General features: G+C 41.3%; 1 protein-coding gene across 1 annotated transcript; it reads right to left on the reverse strand.

Annotated features, from left to right (window-relative positions):
* Positions 1-378: 378 nt before the first annotated feature.
* On the reverse strand, positions 379-18,613 carry skic2 (SKI2 subunit of superkiller complex). The gene is made up of 30 exons (XM_054764291.1): positions 18,566-18,613; positions 18,370-18,471; positions 17,952-18,070; positions 17,745-17,866; positions 17,449-17,566; positions 17,258-17,372; positions 17,094-17,168; positions 16,639-16,692; positions 16,121-16,284; positions 15,222-15,377; positions 15,003-15,148; positions 13,694-13,840; positions 13,066-13,150; positions 12,886-12,992; positions 12,619-12,765; positions 12,438-12,534; positions 12,134-12,346; positions 10,617-10,727; positions 10,435-10,546; positions 10,246-10,364; positions 9,812-9,943; positions 7,906-8,043; positions 7,729-7,833; positions 7,166-7,301; positions 5,901-6,027; positions 5,334-5,544; positions 4,325-4,435; positions 4,010-4,228; positions 2,218-2,358; positions 379-2,053 (listed from the first exon to the last, which is right to left on the reverse strand). The coding sequence occupies exons 2-30, from the start codon at positions 18,380-18,382 to the stop codon at positions 1,853-1,855; spliced, it is 3,741 nt and encodes a 1,246-aa protein (XP_054620266.1). The 5' UTR covers positions 18,383-18,471; positions 18,566-18,613; the 3' UTR covers positions 379-1,852.
* Between the last annotated feature and the right edge of the window lie 6 nt (positions 18,614-18,619).

Here is an 18,619-nt window from a genome sequence, read left to right on the forward strand (position 1 = left end):
AGGAAGGAAGCTTTCCTCTTGCTTCAGGCAAGCTTTTATTTATAACGTGGCAGCAAAGCAGAGCAGTTGAGCATTTAGATTAGCATGTCTAGCCCTTCTCACTTCCGCCTTCCTTACCCCGCCCCTCCACATGCCAAAGGCCAAAGGTCACATACGTTCCTCCTTTTCATAGCTGTCTCAGGCAATGCCTGTTATGACGGAGGATTAAAATTATCTGAGATTTCGAGAATAAAGTCATAAATTTAGGAGAAATTATGTTACAGGCATTGCCTGAGACAGCTATGAAAAGGGGGTACTAATGTGACCTTTGGCCTTGGGCATGCGGAGGGGGCGGGGTAAGGAAGGTGGACGTGACAAGGCTAGACATGCTAATCTGTTTGTGCTCAACTGCTGTTTTGCTGCCATGTTATGGATAAAAGCTCGCCTGAAGCAAGACGAAAGTTTCCTTCCTTCCTGAAGAGCGATGCTCCGTTTTCCCTCGGACATGTTAAATTACGACTTTATTCTTGTAAACTTAGACTAAAGGACAAAGTCGTAAGTTTATGACTTTCTTCTCGTAATATTGCGACTTTTTTTTCTTGTTAATTTACGACTTTCTTCTTGTAAATTTACCACTTTCTTCTCAAAAACTCAGATTATTAATTTTGTTGGGTGTAATTCATGACAAAAAAATGCTCATCATCCTAACAATAATAATAATCTTTGTCTTCTTTAAAATAAAGGCTGCAAATATGATGCAAATACCACCATACCCCCTACACGACTAGGGTTGGGCATCGAGTCTCGAGCATCAATGGGAACCGGGACTAACATTCCGATTCTCCCGGGATCGTTCAAATGTTTTTATTTTGATTTCTAGTTTTGCCGAATGCAAGATAGCCGCAAACACCCATGAAGAAGAAGCCGGCGAGCACCAGCGAAGAAGACGCGGCTAAAAAGCTTGGCTTAACTTCATTAAAAAAAAAAAAAAAAAAGAGCGGTCGTCTCAGCGCAACATTTGCAACACAATGATATCATGCGGAGGAGGGTGCACAACCAACATGGTTAATGTTCACAAATTCATGGTGTAGAAATAACAGAGTACTTCGTCTTTCATGTGCTACGTCGGACTTCCTCTGAGCAGTCAGAATCAGGGAAGTTAAAGAGTAAATGACGTCTCGTCTCATGTCGGTGTAATCGAGAGTTTCAGGATGCAGGCTGTTGTGGAAGTTCGGTATAAATAAAGGATAATAAAGTAAATAAAGGAGCTACGGCTAGCCAAGTTTATCATTGCACAGGCCGTCTCTGTTAGGAACCATCAAGGAATCTTCTCAACTCACACAACACACTTCCAGCCTTCAAAATAAGAGCGCTTTGGGCAATATTGTGTTGTTGTGTTAACAAAATAAGAGCCCTTTGAGGCAGCACACAAAGTATACTACTATTCCAAAGTAAACATCTTTGTAAAAGTGTAGTCCTGTAAAAAAGAAAACTTCATAACATTTATATGCAAATTGAAGGGTTTGATATTTATATACTGGTTGAGTAGTCCTGTCAGAAATAGTACAGCTGATAAAAAGTTCAGATTATGAGAAGTTCATCCAAAAAGAACTCTGGTTAGTGCCCTCTTTTAAACCATGCAAACTTTTATGACCCTGCCTTTTAAAAGCCTTTTAAAAGCATCGAGATTGAGAATAGTTAGGAACCGGAATCGAAACGAGGAATCCGAACGGGAGCCAGGATCATTCAAATTCAAACGATGCTCAACCCTACACACGACACAAGCCAGATCAGGATTTACCATTAAAAAAAATGCACCACCGTGTTGAGCTGAAATGAACTGTTTGCTTTGTAAGTACCCATCTCCCATCTCTCAGTGGGTGTAGAGGGAAGCGGTAAAGACGATGTCCCTCCTGATAGCGAGGGAGGCCTTCTCCATCTTGCTCCCCAACACGGAGTCACCCACGATGCGTGCGGCCTGCCGCACCTCCTTCAGGACCTCGTCCAGACGTTGGATGCAGCGGACCACCGTGCCTTCCTGGACGTCTGTCAGCTGGGCGATCTCTGCGAAGGGCTGCGGTGACGGGAGGGATGTGAGAGATGATGCAATATAAAGAGAAGTGTATTGCTACAGCTGTTTGCGCTTGACTAGTGCATCCATGATGCACCTTTAAAAATATGTTTTTTTAAGCGGCCAATGTGAATTAGCAATTTTCCCCAAAACAGCACCGAGCTCACCATGCCTCTAGCCCAGCAGTAGACCACCTCTGTCAGGCCAAACTTCAACTGGCCCACAAATTCTTCTGCAGTCTGTGGCAACCCACAATCCCTCTGGAGCTCTCCGATACGCTGAGCTACCGATAACACCCGATCAATGCCCTGAAAGGGAGCATAAATAAGAGAAAAGCGCTAGGGAGGGGGTTAAACACAAAAAAAGACTCCACAGAAAATATACACAAAGTGTTACACAACCAATACAAGAGATGCATCACAAACTTCAATTCTAAAGTGTTTGCTCAGGTGTGGAACCGTGAATGAGAACCTCCTGGCCTCAGCCAAAAAAGCGGTCCTGGATTGGTCTTCCAGCATGACAATGCCATAAAACATGAGGCAAAGCCAACAAAGGAGTGGCTCGAGAAGAAGCGCATTACGATCTTGGAGTGCCCAGTCTCTGGGCCTTAATCCCATTTAAATCTGTGTAGGGAGATGAAAAGCGGAGTTGCCAAGTGACGGCCTCAAGACCTGGAAGATTTGGACAGTGTAAGGTGTGGATCAAAATCCCTCCTGAGATGTGTGCAACCCTCGTGACCAAACTACAAGAAATGTCTTATGGGGGATCAGAAACTTATTTCAACTACTGTAACTCAACTGGTGGCCTGCGGGCCTTGATCACAACACTCCTGCCATATAGAGGATCTTTGACTAGTGTTTCATTTTGCAATAGGTCCTTAAAACATCATATCGTGCGGCGTACCCCAGGGGTCAATACTGGGACCAAAACTGTTCAATCTATATATGAATGACATCTGTAAAGTCACAAAAGACCTAAAGCTAGGATTATTGGCAAACGATACTACCGCCTTTTGCTCTGAAGAAAGCACAGACTGTAGGAGCTAACAAAAAAAAGTCACAGATGAAATTACTATTCTAAAAAGATGGTTTGATAAAAACAGGTTATCCCTGAACGCAAGTAAAACTAGGATAATGCTATTTGGTAATAGCAGAAAGGATACTTACGCGCAAATACAAATTGACGAAAATCAATTTCTGGGGGTCATAATAGGTGAAAAGATGAGCTGGAAATCTCACATTAAAAATATACAACACGAAGTGGCGAGAAATACATCAATACATTGAATAAAGCAAAATTCGTCCTCGATCAAAAATGACTCCATACACTCTATTGCTCTCTGGAATTACCGTATCTAACATAGTGTGCAGGTATGAGGAAATAACTATAAAAGTGCCCTTCAATCACTAAAGGTACTGCAAAAAAGATGAGTTATGATAATCCAAAACTTCCAAATCCTCTATTTCTAAAATCACAAGGGTAGGGTTAAATAAGCTTTGCTTCTTCCTAACTCCTTTTGGACATGTGGAACTGTGAATTGTAATATGTGATGTATTCCAATGTAACCTGTATGCATGTTCAAATGAATTAAACCATTACCATTTCCATAACACACTATCATATAGAGGATCTTTGACAAGCATTTTTTTTTAAATAGGTCCTTTAAAAACAGAACACTCCTGTCATATAGAGGATCTTTGACTTGTGTTGTTTTTAAGGACTTGTTGCAAAAAACCCCCCCGTAAGACCCGATAAAAAACACTTTCATGGAGCAGTGGAAGCTCTCAAGACACATGGACTCAGGAAATATGCATTTCAAATGCTACCAGCCTTCCTACAGGATCTTATGCATCATATGTGCACATGTACAGTTTTAAAAAATGTCATATAAGATGTGAGTCAAACATAAAGCAGGTGAAAGTACACCTTTCATGTTATGCAGACAGCACAGTATGTTACCTCTTGAAGTGTGTTGGTAATGTGTGGCTCCACTTGCGTTTTCTGTGTGAAGACCAAACAGGACAGCAGGGCGGCGCTCTCCTCAGGCGCCAGAGGGCTCAGCACGTTCTCGAACAGCAGCTCGGTGAGCAGCAGCTCGTGGCTGCTGATCTGACATGCCACTCGGCCTTTGAGCTGCACCGCGCCGCTGCTGTCTATGTACTGGAGAGACTGCAGTACCTGAGAGACATAAATACTTAAAGCAAAAGCGCTAGCTAAAGATAACAACATGCACTGCGAAGTAATTGCGAGATAGACACTGCGTCTTATTCAAACCTTGATCCTCTGGTGGTACTCAGGCAGCAGAGACAGTGACTGGTCAGACACCAAAAAGAGCAGCTTGTCGAGCTCCTCCTGCACACTCATCCTCTCCTTAACCTGTGCAAACTGAAACACACACGAGTACGTTTCATCAGTCGAGGATAGCAATCGCAGCACCTGACCTGAGTAAAATGTCATTGGCAACAAAGGATAGGTACACATTGCACCATCTACATAGATGAAGGTGTGGAACTACACCAGTGGTGTCCAAACTTTCCACCGAGGGCTGCATACTGAAAAATCAAAAAGATGCAGGGGCCACGTTTATATTTTTTAAACAAATATTTCAACTTTCTCAAACCTATAATCCTGTAATATTTTCTCTTTATTCTCATATTTGTATTATATTTTTTTACATAATTTTCCTAAAATTATTCTTGTTTTGTTTATCATATTACAACTTTTTTCAAATTACATATTTTTGTCTTTAATATTTCAACATTATATTATATTTCAACAACTATTTTTGTTTCATTCCAATATTTTGACTTTATTCTCATAACATTACTGGGTTTTTGTTATTAATTGTAGTTTAGAATGTGCTGAGGGCCGATGACAAAACAGTCGTGGGCTGCACATTGGACACCCCTGAACTACGCTATATAAGTCCATCCATGAAGCCTATCCCAGCTGACTTTGGGTGAAAGGCGGGGTACACCCTAGACTGGGGGGGTGTACTGGCACATACTGTATAGACAAACATTCATACCTATGGCCAATTTAAAGTCTCCAATTAACCTAACATGCACATTTTTGGAATGTGGGAGGAAACCGGAGTAACCAGAGAAAACCCACGCAGAGATGCCCAACGGAGATTCGAACACAGATCTTCTTGATCTTCTCGATCTCCTGACTGTGTGGCCACCATGCAGCCCACTATACAAGTCATTATTGGTCATTACAGACCACCTACTTCATGTCTGCCCGTCATCACAGCCAGGAAGCTGCAAGCTTAAGCACGCACCTGCTCTACGAAAGTCGGTGAGTGGATGCAGTTGAAATCCTTCAGGCTGTCCTGCAACACGCGGAGGCGCAGGGATGCCTCGACCACGTCGACGCTCTTCAGCTGGAGGTCGTTCACCGCGTCGAGGGCGCCGATGCCGCCGGGGTTTGCCTCAGCCATTCGCAAGAGCTCCTGGGTGGCTGTGGAGATGGCCTGGCCAGGAGGTTCATTTCTGGAAGATTACATAGGTTCCCTTTGTCGTTTTGTAGCAACTATCAAGTCTGTCCATTTTTTGGGTGTTTTGGTGGGTGGGGGATCTAGGTAATAACATGCTAGAAGAACTTTGCGTTTGGGGCATAATCCTGTTTAATGTACAAATTAATGAATGTCAATTTGTTGTATAAAGTGGTGGTATATGACAGCGGATCGGCTGGATGGTGAGTGTGGAGATACAAGGCAGCAGTGAGCATGAAGGCGCATGAATGTGTGAGCGGTAAAAACTGTGTGCCCATGCCCTGTCACTTGCGCATGTACTGTGTAGAGGGCTCCTCAATACCGCCACAAGTGGTCAAATAAAAATATATAAACCTGAATCTGGGCTGTTGTCTCTTATGATAGTTGTCAATGATTCTGTCAGGAATCACTTTCAGGGTCTTCACTGTGATGGCAGTGATGTCCTGTAGCTTTAGCTTCTGCACCGTGTGGCTGCATGGACCTGAAACAAAACGCAGCAAAGTATGATTCAATATTAATACATTTAATATTGCTGTAGTTATAGCATAGAAAACCTCTAAATACAGTTTTTAACATTATTAGAGCCCTATAGACATGAAATAACACCGATATAGTCATGTTTACATTTGTATTACGCAATATAGGAGATATAATCAGAGAAAATAAGACATATTAGACATAAATGACATGACTCAGGCATTAGCAGTTCCTTGTTGTTTTTTTCTGGATAGCATACTTCCTGCAGTGGCTATTGTCTCATAAATGTATTGTAATGGCGGCTTGAAATGATTTACACTCGTATTATCCAATATAGTACACATAATAAGAGCAAATAAGCCATTTAAGACATAAATAAAAGTCCTGCTCGTGTGTGTCGCAGTAAATGTGCTCCCCAGGGGACCTTGGTGGCGGGTGGACAGATGTGTGGAGAACAGGAAGTGACGTTGGAGGTTCAGCGTTGAGTTTTAGCTTGTCGTGGGTTATCGGCCCAATAGTAGTCAGTGTTATTATGATTATTATGTTATTATTGTGCCTGTTATGAGATCATTTAAACCCAAAATAAATGCCTGTTCTGCGATCACATCTGGTGCTTGTCTCACCAAACGATTACTGACACCTAGTGGCCAATGTAGAATACTACGGTCACAATTACGACGCTTCTTCTTGATTGTATTTTTGTTTTAATTCATTTAGTTAGTTAATGGAGCCATTTTTATGCTTGGAAATGCTTAATTCAGGCCAAGAATAAGTACAATTTGCTTAAATATGCGCTTAACTAATAATAGGCTGTATTCAACCATGACACAGCGATCATTTATTAATTTTTTATTTTTTTTTTAAACGCAGTGCAGCGAGGGCGCGATGTTCAAACTGCAATTTAGCGAAGGACAACTGTATATGTAAACTTGGATATACTTCAGTGCAATCAATCCAAGTGCGATGCGATGAGCGACGACTGCAAAAGAATTATGAGACAGGTTCCAAACTGAATAACTCCTCTGTATTAAATATACAATGAACACTAAGCTAATCTACTGTCACATTCATTACAAGTCAGACTGTGTAACAGTCACTACAACTGTGTGCATGTGTGATACATTATCAGAACCCGGACCAACCTTCAGGGATGAAGAGTGCAGTGTTGTAGAGGTGAGGAAACGCTCGGCTGTCACCGTCGTTTCCTTCCCACTCCTCGTTGCCTTTCTCACACATAATGAGCGCTGTGAAGGTGCGATTCACTGCATCATTGGACACCTGCAGAGCAGATGAAGCAGACATGGAGGCAATTCTAAAGCTGCCTCGTCTGGCATAATTTAACCTGCTTATTCACCTCAGTTCACAATTTCCTGCCAATGTCAGTGTGCACTTTACACTGAAGTACCTTCCAAGGTGTGAATTACTGTCTGTAGACCAGATCCAGGTTTTATGCAGCCTCTTGCCAGGTTCACACTGGGCATGCTGGGAGTCTGCTAATTGTGTGCATACTTAGAGAGTCCAAAAGCACCAAAAGGCACATTTATGTCAGCCATGTGTTTGCATGTTATCTGTGAATTGCTATGATACTCTGTTGCAGTCTTAAAGTGTTGATTCAGTCATGATTCATTTCAGTACAAAACATTGTTGAAATTTTCTGCGTGTGTTTATGCGCAAGTGCTCCATCACAACACATACACACGCCTACCTGCAGGATAACTCCCAGAGCGTTGAGATGCTGTTTGTTGTTCACCAGAACAACTCGGCCGACAGACAGAGCTTTCAGCCCATTGACCGACTCCAGAATAGCATGCTGGGATCAAAGAGGAAGAATCGGTAGTACAATTAACAGGGGTTGCAAAGCTTTGAGATGGGTTTGTGGCACCTGGAGGATGTCTCTCGTAGTTCGTAGCTCTGTCACAGTGTGGTAGTACGGCAACAGATCAGACAGCTGGCCCTCGTGAGCCAGAGGAGGTAGCGTGGCCAATGCTTTCTTCAGCTGTGTGATCCTCTGCTCTTGAGCCTAGAAGAGGAATGTGTTCTTCTGTGACAATTTAAAAAATGCATGACACAAGAATCTACCATGATTGACAGTAAACACATTTTTTTTTTTTTAAATAGCGTTATCTTCATATTCTGTTTGGAAATGCTTTACTGTTAATGTTTGTTTTTTATGATTAGCAAAAAGTGGCATTTGTATATTTTATTTCTGCTTTAAATTGTAAATTATTTTTAGGGCTAGCAAATATTTAAAATGACATTCTTAATCACCGTTTTCAAATTAATTAATCATGACAAATCACCATTTGCAACTATGTCTGAAATACGCCCATTTTTACTGTATTGTATTAAATATACAGTATTTGTGTGTATTAACAGCTCCAAATGATCTGCAAACTGAAATCAAGCTGAAAGATACCACATGTCTGGAAATGTATTTGCCTAAGACTAGTCTCTTTAATAGTAGCAGAACATGTGAGTTACATGTTAACTGTGTTATTATGAGTAATGAGGAGTTGCGTTCAAAGACACCATGTAATTTAAGTTGAAGTCACATGTGTCGAGTGTATTTTCTGGCGTGAATTACGCCCAGTCGTGTACAGGACTGGACCGTGTGGTCTGATCAGTGAAAAAAAGAAAAGAAAAGTCAACACTGAAATTTGGACTTTTAACAGCAACTGGACTACAAAATGTGCATTTACTAGGGGTGTCCCGATACAACTTGTTCACCTCCAATCCGAATCCAATGTTGAATATTCATCATACATACTTTTATTACATGTTTAGTTGTGTGGAATGCTAGAAATGACTTGATCAAGTGATTTTACTCAGAGAATAATAGTCAGCAACAGTGGGTATGAGGAAAAACGACCCATTTACTTCTTGATGCATCTGGTCTATAGTTTTATCGACAATAGGCATAATGTAGCGAGGGTCGAGATGCTTAATGAAGCGTTTAAACCTGACATTACTCACCCCCGACAGGGGCTGCCTCTTTTCTCTTCCAGCCAAGGACTTCTTGCCCTCCCGTGGGAGTTTCTCACACTTAGCAAATGTTTCAAACAGGGGTGGATGTTTCAGGAAGCCATGGTGTTGCAAAAATCCTTCACATGTGAGATGATATTGGTCGTATTCATCTTCCCCGATTCTGTGCCACCACGCAAAACTTGTGCATGACAAGTTTTGCACTCAGCGGCAACGTCTTTTTTGGAACAAAGCCACACGGTTGACATCACTCCTACTCCTTGCTAAACACGCTAGCGCATGCTGTTGCTGCAATCTGGTGGGTTCTGCCTGCTGAGTAGAAGGGCTGCTGCTGGATAGAAGTGCTGACGCGGAATCGGGAACACACTGCTTGTATCGGGAGTGCCAATATCTGACATTTTAGATGCAGGCCGATGTAATTTAATATTGTTGTTTTGGCTGATATCGGACTGATATCCAATATCAATATCTGATCGGAACACTGTTTCAAAGAATATAACCTGACAAGGCACTTTCAAAACAAACATCACTTTGTAACAGTCCATCCCCCCCGATTACCGACATGTGGGGTAGTTCTGTATTTTTAAATTTGCACCTGAGCAAAACTCTGGAATTGAGTTGCTTCCTTCAGTAGAGATAATATGAGTCTGGTGACACTGACAAAAGGCTAAAAGAATATCAAATATATGCAATATTTCCATAAAAACTCTTTTCTTTTTTGAATGATACCATCTGGCCCTCAAAGTGTCTGCCGAGAAAATTTCTGGCCCTTGGACAAATGCATGTGTCTGCATTTATGGTGTTACCTGAGTGTCTCTGTGGCTTTCAGAGAAGCTCCTCCTCATCATGTCCGTCACATGGAGAGCCTCAACTCGCAACAGGTTGAGTATCATGGTGTAAGTCAGTCTGAACTGTGAGTGGAGGGTGGTGGGCTTACCCTGGAAGACAGAGTTGAGATGTCAGCAAAAATAAGAGTTTTCAATTGAGCTAGTCTGTTCTAATCTGCCTTTTTGGTCTTTCAACATATGAGCTACACTACTCACAAAAAGTTAAGAGTTAGGCTGAGAGCTTGTGTGTGTGTGGTGTTGCATGCATGTAGACAGCTATGTTCGCTGATATTCCTCCAGCTACATTTGCTGATATTCTTTTGCCGTGGTTGCACATTAAAGCAAACAGAGCTCTGGTATCGCAATTGGCTCTGAAGTGACAAAATGTGGATCTGCAACATAAAGGTCCTCACCAGCATCATGACATGCAGATCAGACATCTCGTGAACGCCGGCTTTGCAGAGGATGATGACGGTGCCTGTTGCGTCCAGACCTCTTCTGCCTGCTCTGCCCGCCATCTGAATATATTCACCTTAAAAAAAATATTCAAGTGATGTCAAAACTCTGATTCGCGTGCATCGATTGGTTTTGGACCAGCATACCAGGCAGCAGATTTCTAAAGCCGGTTCCGTCATGTTTCCGGATGCTGTCGAACACCACAGTCCTGGCAGGCATGTTCACTCCCATTGCAAACGTCTCCGTCGCAAACAGCACCTATGATGTTGACACACAACTTATAAAGATGGTTGATTTATTATGATCTAAGTGAAGCAGTCAGACTGACCTTTACAAGACCTCTCGAGAAGAGCATCTCAATGACCTCCTTGAGTATGGGCAGGATTCCACTATGATGGACAGCCACTCCTCTCTTCAATAGGTCTCTCATGAGCACAATCTAAGCAGGTCATACAATATTATATGTGTATATGTACAATATGTGTACAATTTATTTATTGGCTTATGACGATGTCTTTGTCAGTGATCAAACTACTAACAAACACCATATATACTGTACATTTAAAAACTCTGCACAAGTACTTTAATTACGTAATGTGTAACAGTTATAGCAGGGGTGCCCAAACTTTTTCTGAAAAACACTTCAAAATGAAAAGGATGCAAGGGCCACTTTGATATGTCAACCAACACATGTGGATATGCGAAAAAGTTATAAAGATTTCGGGCCGCACGGTGGTCTAGTGGTTAGCACTGCTTTGCTGTGCGATAATGTGTGTGTTTGTTTGAATCTGGTTCCTGTTCTCGTTGTGACGTCACAGCCATGATGGTGAAAATCACAACTTCATATTCTTTATTGGCGGGTGACAGCAGTATGAAAAAACGTTTTGTACTTTTATTTATTTTTAAAACTTTTGTGGTGTCATGACAACTTTAAGGCCTTCAATTCAAACTATTAGACTTTTTAAGACCGCGCGGATACCCTGCCGTGAAAAAAGAACAACTATTTACAAGTTTAAGCACAGCAAAGCAATCGGCGAATACCGAATACCAGGGAATACCGAACCGCAAATCGGCAGGGATCGGCATGATTCTTTGACTGCTCACAATGAAACGCAGAGATTAAAAATGTTCAGCTTTTCTTTTTAAGGGTGTTTTAAGATTAACTGCACATACTGAAATGCCTTGGTATTTTTCAAGAGTGAGGTGAATGAAATGGTCAGGAAAATATGGTTTGTTGCACGGATTTTTGCTAATATTAGTTGTAATTATGCACCAACATAGACAGATATTTCTTGTAAGATACGCATTAATGTCACACTGTCTTGCTAGGATTATCTGCTTGAAGCTAGAGGCGTCTTGTCTCCCAAACAAGCCCTCCACATGCTCATCACCTGATTCAAAAGCCTTGGGTGTCTAGGCATGTGAGTCTGCCCTTCATCTTCTCTATCTTTCACAGGAGATCAATCCTCCCCTTGCATATGTGTTTCGTATATTTACATTTCGTATATACAACATTTTAGCATGAATAGTCAAGACATAAGGAGGAGAAGCGGCATAGAAAATGGATGGATGGATGGATGGTCAAGACATTTTCTCCAGAAGCCATCTTCTCAGGTTGTATTGATTTGTCTCTTTGCATGCAAATGTTATTCAACTGTACCCCTCATTATTCTGAAAGAACTTGTCTCATCTCCTGTCTACTTTGGAGCTGGCAGCGGCTTTTCCCTTGATAGAAATACTACTGTACTACTATACTTGTCATTAATACATATGTGAACATATGTCTGCATGTATCTGTGGAGTGTTTCACAGATAAATGGACATTTTGGAGCGCCGTTTGCTCACCTGTGGAAGCTGTCTATCGCCTCCTCGGAGGCGACTCAGGCTCTTTTGGAAGAATGAGTGGATCTCGGCCTTCTCTATGGATGTGGTCAAGTCCATGGAGTCCAGCGAGCGGGCGTTCTCGTCACAGCGTGTGCGGGAGAACGTGAAGCCCACCACAGGAGTCTGCTGCCGCTGGGACAGGAAGTGCAAGAGGGTGAGCCACACCGCTCGGTCCTAAAATGTAGACAGAATAGAGAACAATTATTTAAAAAAAAGAATTATAAGAGCATAATATGGCCAACTTGCACAGCAGGGAATTAATTACCTGACTAGCGGAGGTGTTCTGAGGTGTGTTTTTTGTGCCAAAAGACTGGGCATATTTGCTGGTGCGTTCCTTTTTGGCATCCACAGCTGCGTAGTACCTGAAAAACCCAATACCTTGTATTTGAAACGTCTGTGCTATTATAGTTATAACAGTTTCCAGCTGTAGCAGTCAAACATGGTACCCTTTAGTGAGGAAGTTTCCTGCAGCATCCACCAGCAGGAACATCTCCTTTTGGGTCTTTGTGTTATTTCCAGTGTACAAATAATGCTCCAAAGGCACAGGCCTCTTCAATGTGCTGATCACGTAAATATGCCTCTTCTTAATGCGGCTGGAGGGTCAAAGAGGGGAACAATATCACAATCAATATTCCGATCGTGCCTCTTTTATCATCTTGCTTCTATAAAGTCAAATGGCAAGACAACATCTTCCTATTGTGATGGCAACTTACCCAATCCACTCGCTAAACTCCAGAGCGTTTGGCACCGTGGCGCTCAAGAGAATGATGCTGACATGATCGGGAAGCATGATCAGAACCTCCTCCCACACAACCCCTCTCTAAAAATGGAGAGGAAAACGGTTATAGTTTCATTGGAATAAAACAAAGAAGCCGGAATGGAATTCTCCTGACCTCTGCGTCATTAATGTAGTGGACCTCGTCAAATATGACCCACTCCAAGTCTCTGATGACCTCAGAACCGTTGTACAGCATAGACCTGAGAGTGGCGCATTTAGGGACATTTTCAGTTTTTGCTGTCACAGGATCTCGCGGGATTCAAACTTGACAAGATTTCTCGTTCAGAAAAAAAAAATGTCTCATGGGCGCCATAGGCCGGGGACGATAATAAATAAATAAATAATTCACACAATAAATGAAAATGAACTCAATATATTGCCATGTGCATGCGTGTCTGTTTTCCTCGTCTCCTGCCTCCAAACAGACAGAAAGAGAGTTCACTCTGTGCAGTGGTTTCAGCACGTTTGTTCCACAGAACAACAGCATGAATGGAGCAAGCCCTTTTGTCAGTTTTGGTGGGTGGAGGCGGGGCCAATAACATACACAAACAGTGCAGAAAAGTATGATGTAGAAATGAGTAGATTTCAATTTATTGTCATACATTTTTTATATTTTTTCATTGTACTTTTCTTAAAAGTAATGTTAAAATCTCGTCTTGTTCTCACAGACCCAAGCTTGAGTATCGTCTCGTCTCGTGACACCCTTACTATTTAACTAATTTGTCACAATTGGGTGAGAATACCTGAGGATCTCAGTGGTCATGATGAGACAGGAAGACTCTGGACTGATTTGGACGTCACCTGTCAGGAGACCCACATCCCCAAACGTGGTCTTGAAGTCTCTGAACTTCTGATTGGACAAGGCCTTGATTGGGGAAGTGTAGATGGTCCTGTCAGAAGACACAATTCAGAATACGATAAGCCTTCGTTTATCGTGATAAGTGAATTTCTGCAAAGTAGGATTCCTTATTTATAAATAACATATTTTGGTAGTGGAGAATACAAAACCTTCTACATACAGTTTTTTAAATATTACACAAGAAATAACACCCCTATAGTCACCTTTACATATTACATATTACCCAATATAGTAGATATGTTAAGAAAAATAAGCCATTTCAGACATAAATAAGACTCGTGCTTGCGTGTGTTTCAGATATGTGGACAGGAAGTGACATCAGGAATTCTGAGTTGAGTTTTAGCTGCAGTACGGTCACAACAGTAGCCTGTGTTATCATTATAATTATGATGATTATTATTATTATTATGTTATTATTGTGCCTATTGAGAGATAATTCAAACCTGCAATAAAGCCCCTTTTTTCTGTTGGAATTTATATCGAGATTAGTTTTTATGTTTTTGTTTTGTTTTTAATATATATTTTATTTTACATATTAAAAGTGTTTTTACGTATTTATTTTGGTCATTATTATATTTGTATTATTATTAATTCTGTTGATGAAAATGTCTCTTAGCTGTACACAAAATCAAATAATGTCAGTAATGAATTTTAATTACTTTCACCATCCAAGGATAATTATAAAATGTGAATATATCAAAATATATAACTTTTCACTGGATCAAAAATGTAAAATTTCAAAGCAGGCAGATGCTAAGGGTGCCATGGCCTCCACGGGGGCCGCAAAAAAAATTCACCTTCAATATAATTACATTATATTAAAACCAGTAATTACTATTAGTGCTTAAAATGGAAAATCTCATTATCGAATATTTATTTTGACAAAAAAGGGTTCTGGCTGTATGCATTCCTCGTTTGACGGGCTTTGGCGCCCTCTAGTGATAGTGACATAAACATAAACCAAAACTAGCTGCAACAGCTTTTTACTTCAATTACTTTTTCCATTGTCGTAGGCCTTTACAGGGCGTGAAACTTAACCGAGTGTTTAAAACGGACCAAGTATGTGGCAGTTCAACCAGGTAGCTGCATCCAGTCGATTGGCTAAAAACAATCATGACATTTGAAAAAGAAGGATATAGAGAAATGAAATGATTTTAAAATTCTGATTTGAATTTGTGCCAGCAACTACACACCTTGTCATGTGTTTCTGGGAAAGGGCGATGGCATATTCGGCCACCACGGTCTTGCCAGCGGACGTGTGCGCGGCCACAAACACAGATTCGTGGGCCTCCAGTCGCAATATGGCTTGTTTCTGGAATACGTCTAGCTCAAACGGCCACTGAAAAAAAAAAAAACGTCAACGAGCAATTGCTCGGCATGTTGGAGGAGAAACTGAGCAGCAGCTGAAGCACCTTGAAAGCTGGATGGGGAATGCGTTTGTAGAAATCCTCGCAAGGTGAACTTATGTCCACAGGAACGGCCCATTTCTTATTTTCTTCTGGCTTCTCATTCTGCTTTGAGTTCACATCTTTTCCCTTGTTGGAGCGTGAGGAGGATGACACAGCCTCCTGATTGAAGGAAGGCAGAATCCAGCAAGACAGCAGCATAAAGTTCACGTCATGTTATACAGTATAGATGCTTAACAAGTATAGTGGAACCTTGGTTTTTGTACACCCTGGTTTTCAACGAAAATGATTGTCTTGGTTATTGTACAGCTAAACAGTGCCCAAACAAAGCATCCACGCGCTGATGACTCAGTCTCTGTGGAGAATGGATAGTGAAGTTGGGACACTATACAGTAGACAGATTCCGGCCAGGGAATCCCTAAATAATTTTTATTATGTGTGTGTGTGTGCTTTATTTGTTAACAGAATGCACACATAACTAAGAACAACTCCGTATCTGTGTCCTTTCTTCCTCCTTTCAAGCACTGTGTGCTGATGAGGCGTTCAAGTGCACTGCGTATTTCTGAGGGTTAGAGGAGTTTGTGTTAAAAAGTGACAGAACTTGGTGAAAAACACTATTGAATTCCAGAAAGAACTCCTAGCAAAGTGAGAAGGTAGCATCTGTTACAATAGCTCAATGATGAAAACTGAGGTTTCACTGGAAAACAATGCACAAAAGACACATACACATGCAAAAGCCCATTAGTGCTGCAACAAAAATATTGCAGGAGCAACTACTATACCATCAACAAGTAATTGAATTATGATTTAAACTAGTTCATTAGCTTTAAGTGTGTGTAAAATTCAGATGCCACAGACTGAATTGCCAGACTAAAATATGTAAATGGAAGAAATAAATGTAGTACTTGGATGCCCAGGTCGTCGAGGCTGTTTGTTCTTGGTAGTTTTTTAGCCTCCTCGGGTCCTTGGTCTTCCACCTTCCCGCTTCCATCAGCCACCAAGTCAGTGACATCATCAGAAGCCGACAGCAGCGACATGAGGTTGACCTCTGGCTTCGCTATTTTCGCTTCTTCAAGATGCACATTTAAAACAAGGCAAAAGTACATTATCATGTTTGCGTTTGCATCGGAAACCATTTTGAGCTTTTTTTTCATTTTGTAAAAAGGCTAAAAATACGTTAGATATACTAATTTGTTTTTAGATTTAAAAAGAAACCTGTGTGTTACTATTAGTATTTACCCCTTTTGCTCTATTTTCCCCATATTTGCTGGTAAAAAAAAAAAAATTGATCTCTACAATGTGCGGCGGGTCAAAAAAACAAAAAAAACACTGTGGCCGCTCTTTGAACACCCCTGCACTAGACTATCGGGGCTCTGGAATGAACACAACTGAATTAATTCAGTATGTATTTCGGCACACAAACCTTTATCAGTGAAGTCCATTCCAGCTTTAAAACCAGGTGGAATTCTGAGCAAATCTGTGGGTAAAAAAACAAAGACAAAACATTAAAGAACTTCAACAACAGCCATGTTAAAATTACAGTACAGTGGAACCTCACAAATGGATCCCATTTCTAATCATTTTTCCCCACCCGTAATAAATATAGAAATAGAACAGATAATAAATTAGCTAATGCCGGAGGGAAGGGGGCATACACACCAAAAAGCCGAAGAAAACAAGGGCTGGAACACACGTAACACACTGTAATATCAACTGCTACCAATCTGCTTTGTCTTGTCTTGATGTTTTTGCTGTATTTTCCATTTATTTTCATCACCTTGATTTGTACAATTGCTATCTGAGCCGTCCAAATTCCAAGGCACCACTTTATTTTATCATTGGTTTAAAAAAAACCACAACATTAAAAGATAAGCTCACCATTTTCAAAGTCTATTTCCTGCTCCAGTTCAGATTTGTTCTTGATTTGGTCCAGAGTAAGTTCCTCCATACCCCCTGTGCAGAAGCAAAATGGAAACAAAGTTAGTGTTAATACATATTGGAGGCACGGTCCTAATATCCAATATTAAAGGCATTCAACTCACCAGGCAGGAAGGGATAGTTTGTGTTGCTACCTCTCAGGCTCTCTGAAGGAGGTCCGGGTTTGCGCTGTAATGACAGAGAGTTCTTCGCCGAAAGGCCAGTGTTCTCCAATAAAACCTGAAGGTGAATTAGACAACATGAGTTACAGTTTTTCTCCGTATAGACCAAAAAGCAGAGAAGTATGACCGGATACCTCTGTGAAATCCAGCAACATCCCTGTAGTTGGATCTCTGACGACAGACAGGCCAGAATGGAGCGGAGACTGAGTGCAGTTGAGAAGGGAGTCGATGTTCATGGTTCTCTCTGTCACTCTGGAAGACACAAGAACCTAACCTAACTTTTCGTCGACGGAACATACGGTGACGGGACACAACATTGCCACCATCCACTGACATCCAATACAGTTCCAATATCCAATATAATAATTGTTCTATGTCTATGTTCATTGTATTGTGGATCACCAAAACTTTTCTTAGGGGGAATACACACTTGAGAAACCTCTTGAAGGCAAAGTCTGTGTCGTGTAAAGGAAGCCAGGCTGGGTCCTGTAAAAACTGTTTCTTTACTTCAGCCTCCAGACTCAGGCTGGTGGGGGGAAGACCATTGGGGAGCTGGTGAAGGAAAGATAGCAAAGGATTCTTAATAACAAAAGAAAACCTGATGCACTGGCAATGATCCTGAATCTGCAATACTGACTGTAGTCTGTGGAGGGAAAGGCAGGCCGGGTGAAGGATGTGTGATGACTTCAAACCTGCCAGAGCATCCCATCTCCAGCAGGGACAGAGGGAGGTCCATGGGGCCCACAGGGGGCACATCTACAGTACAGTGAGGTAAAAAAAAAACACATACTAGTACACATGCATGCAGGGCACAACTAAATAAAACGAAAACAATATTAAAGAATAATTATTATATTTTACATTTATTAACATTGCTTTACAAGTAAGTAATAGCATAACTGTTACACTAAAAGCAAGTAAAGGGAACTGGCTGCGCAAAAAGCAACACCATGGTCAAGCCACAGAAGTGGGGTCGTTTAAGATGCTGCATGGTTCTTTTCACATTTTTACTTTCTATTAAAAAAACGCTGGGACCTGGAAGAAATTCCACTTACTCATTCTGTCCATATTCTCAATCACTGATGTTGAGTTGTCGCTGTTGTCGCATAGGAAGTCGCTGGCTTGACACGCGGAAGTGGCTTAAAAAGCGAAGCTAGCTTAAAGCAAAAACGAAAAAAGCAGTCTTTTAGTGTTAAACTGAATTAAAAAAACGATGTAAATATAACAAAGACAAGAACAAGCAATTACCACCTATCAAACAGGTGAAAGTTAACTTTTTTTTTCCTCCCAAAGACAGTCTTTATT

Source organism: Dunckerocampus dactyliophorus, chromosome 20 (genome assembly GCF_027744805.1).
Source record: "Dunckerocampus dactyliophorus isolate RoL2022-P2 chromosome 20, RoL_Ddac_1.1, whole genome shotgun sequence".
Taxonomy (NCBI): Eukaryota; Metazoa; Chordata; class Actinopteri; order Syngnathiformes; family Syngnathidae; genus Dunckerocampus; species Dunckerocampus dactyliophorus.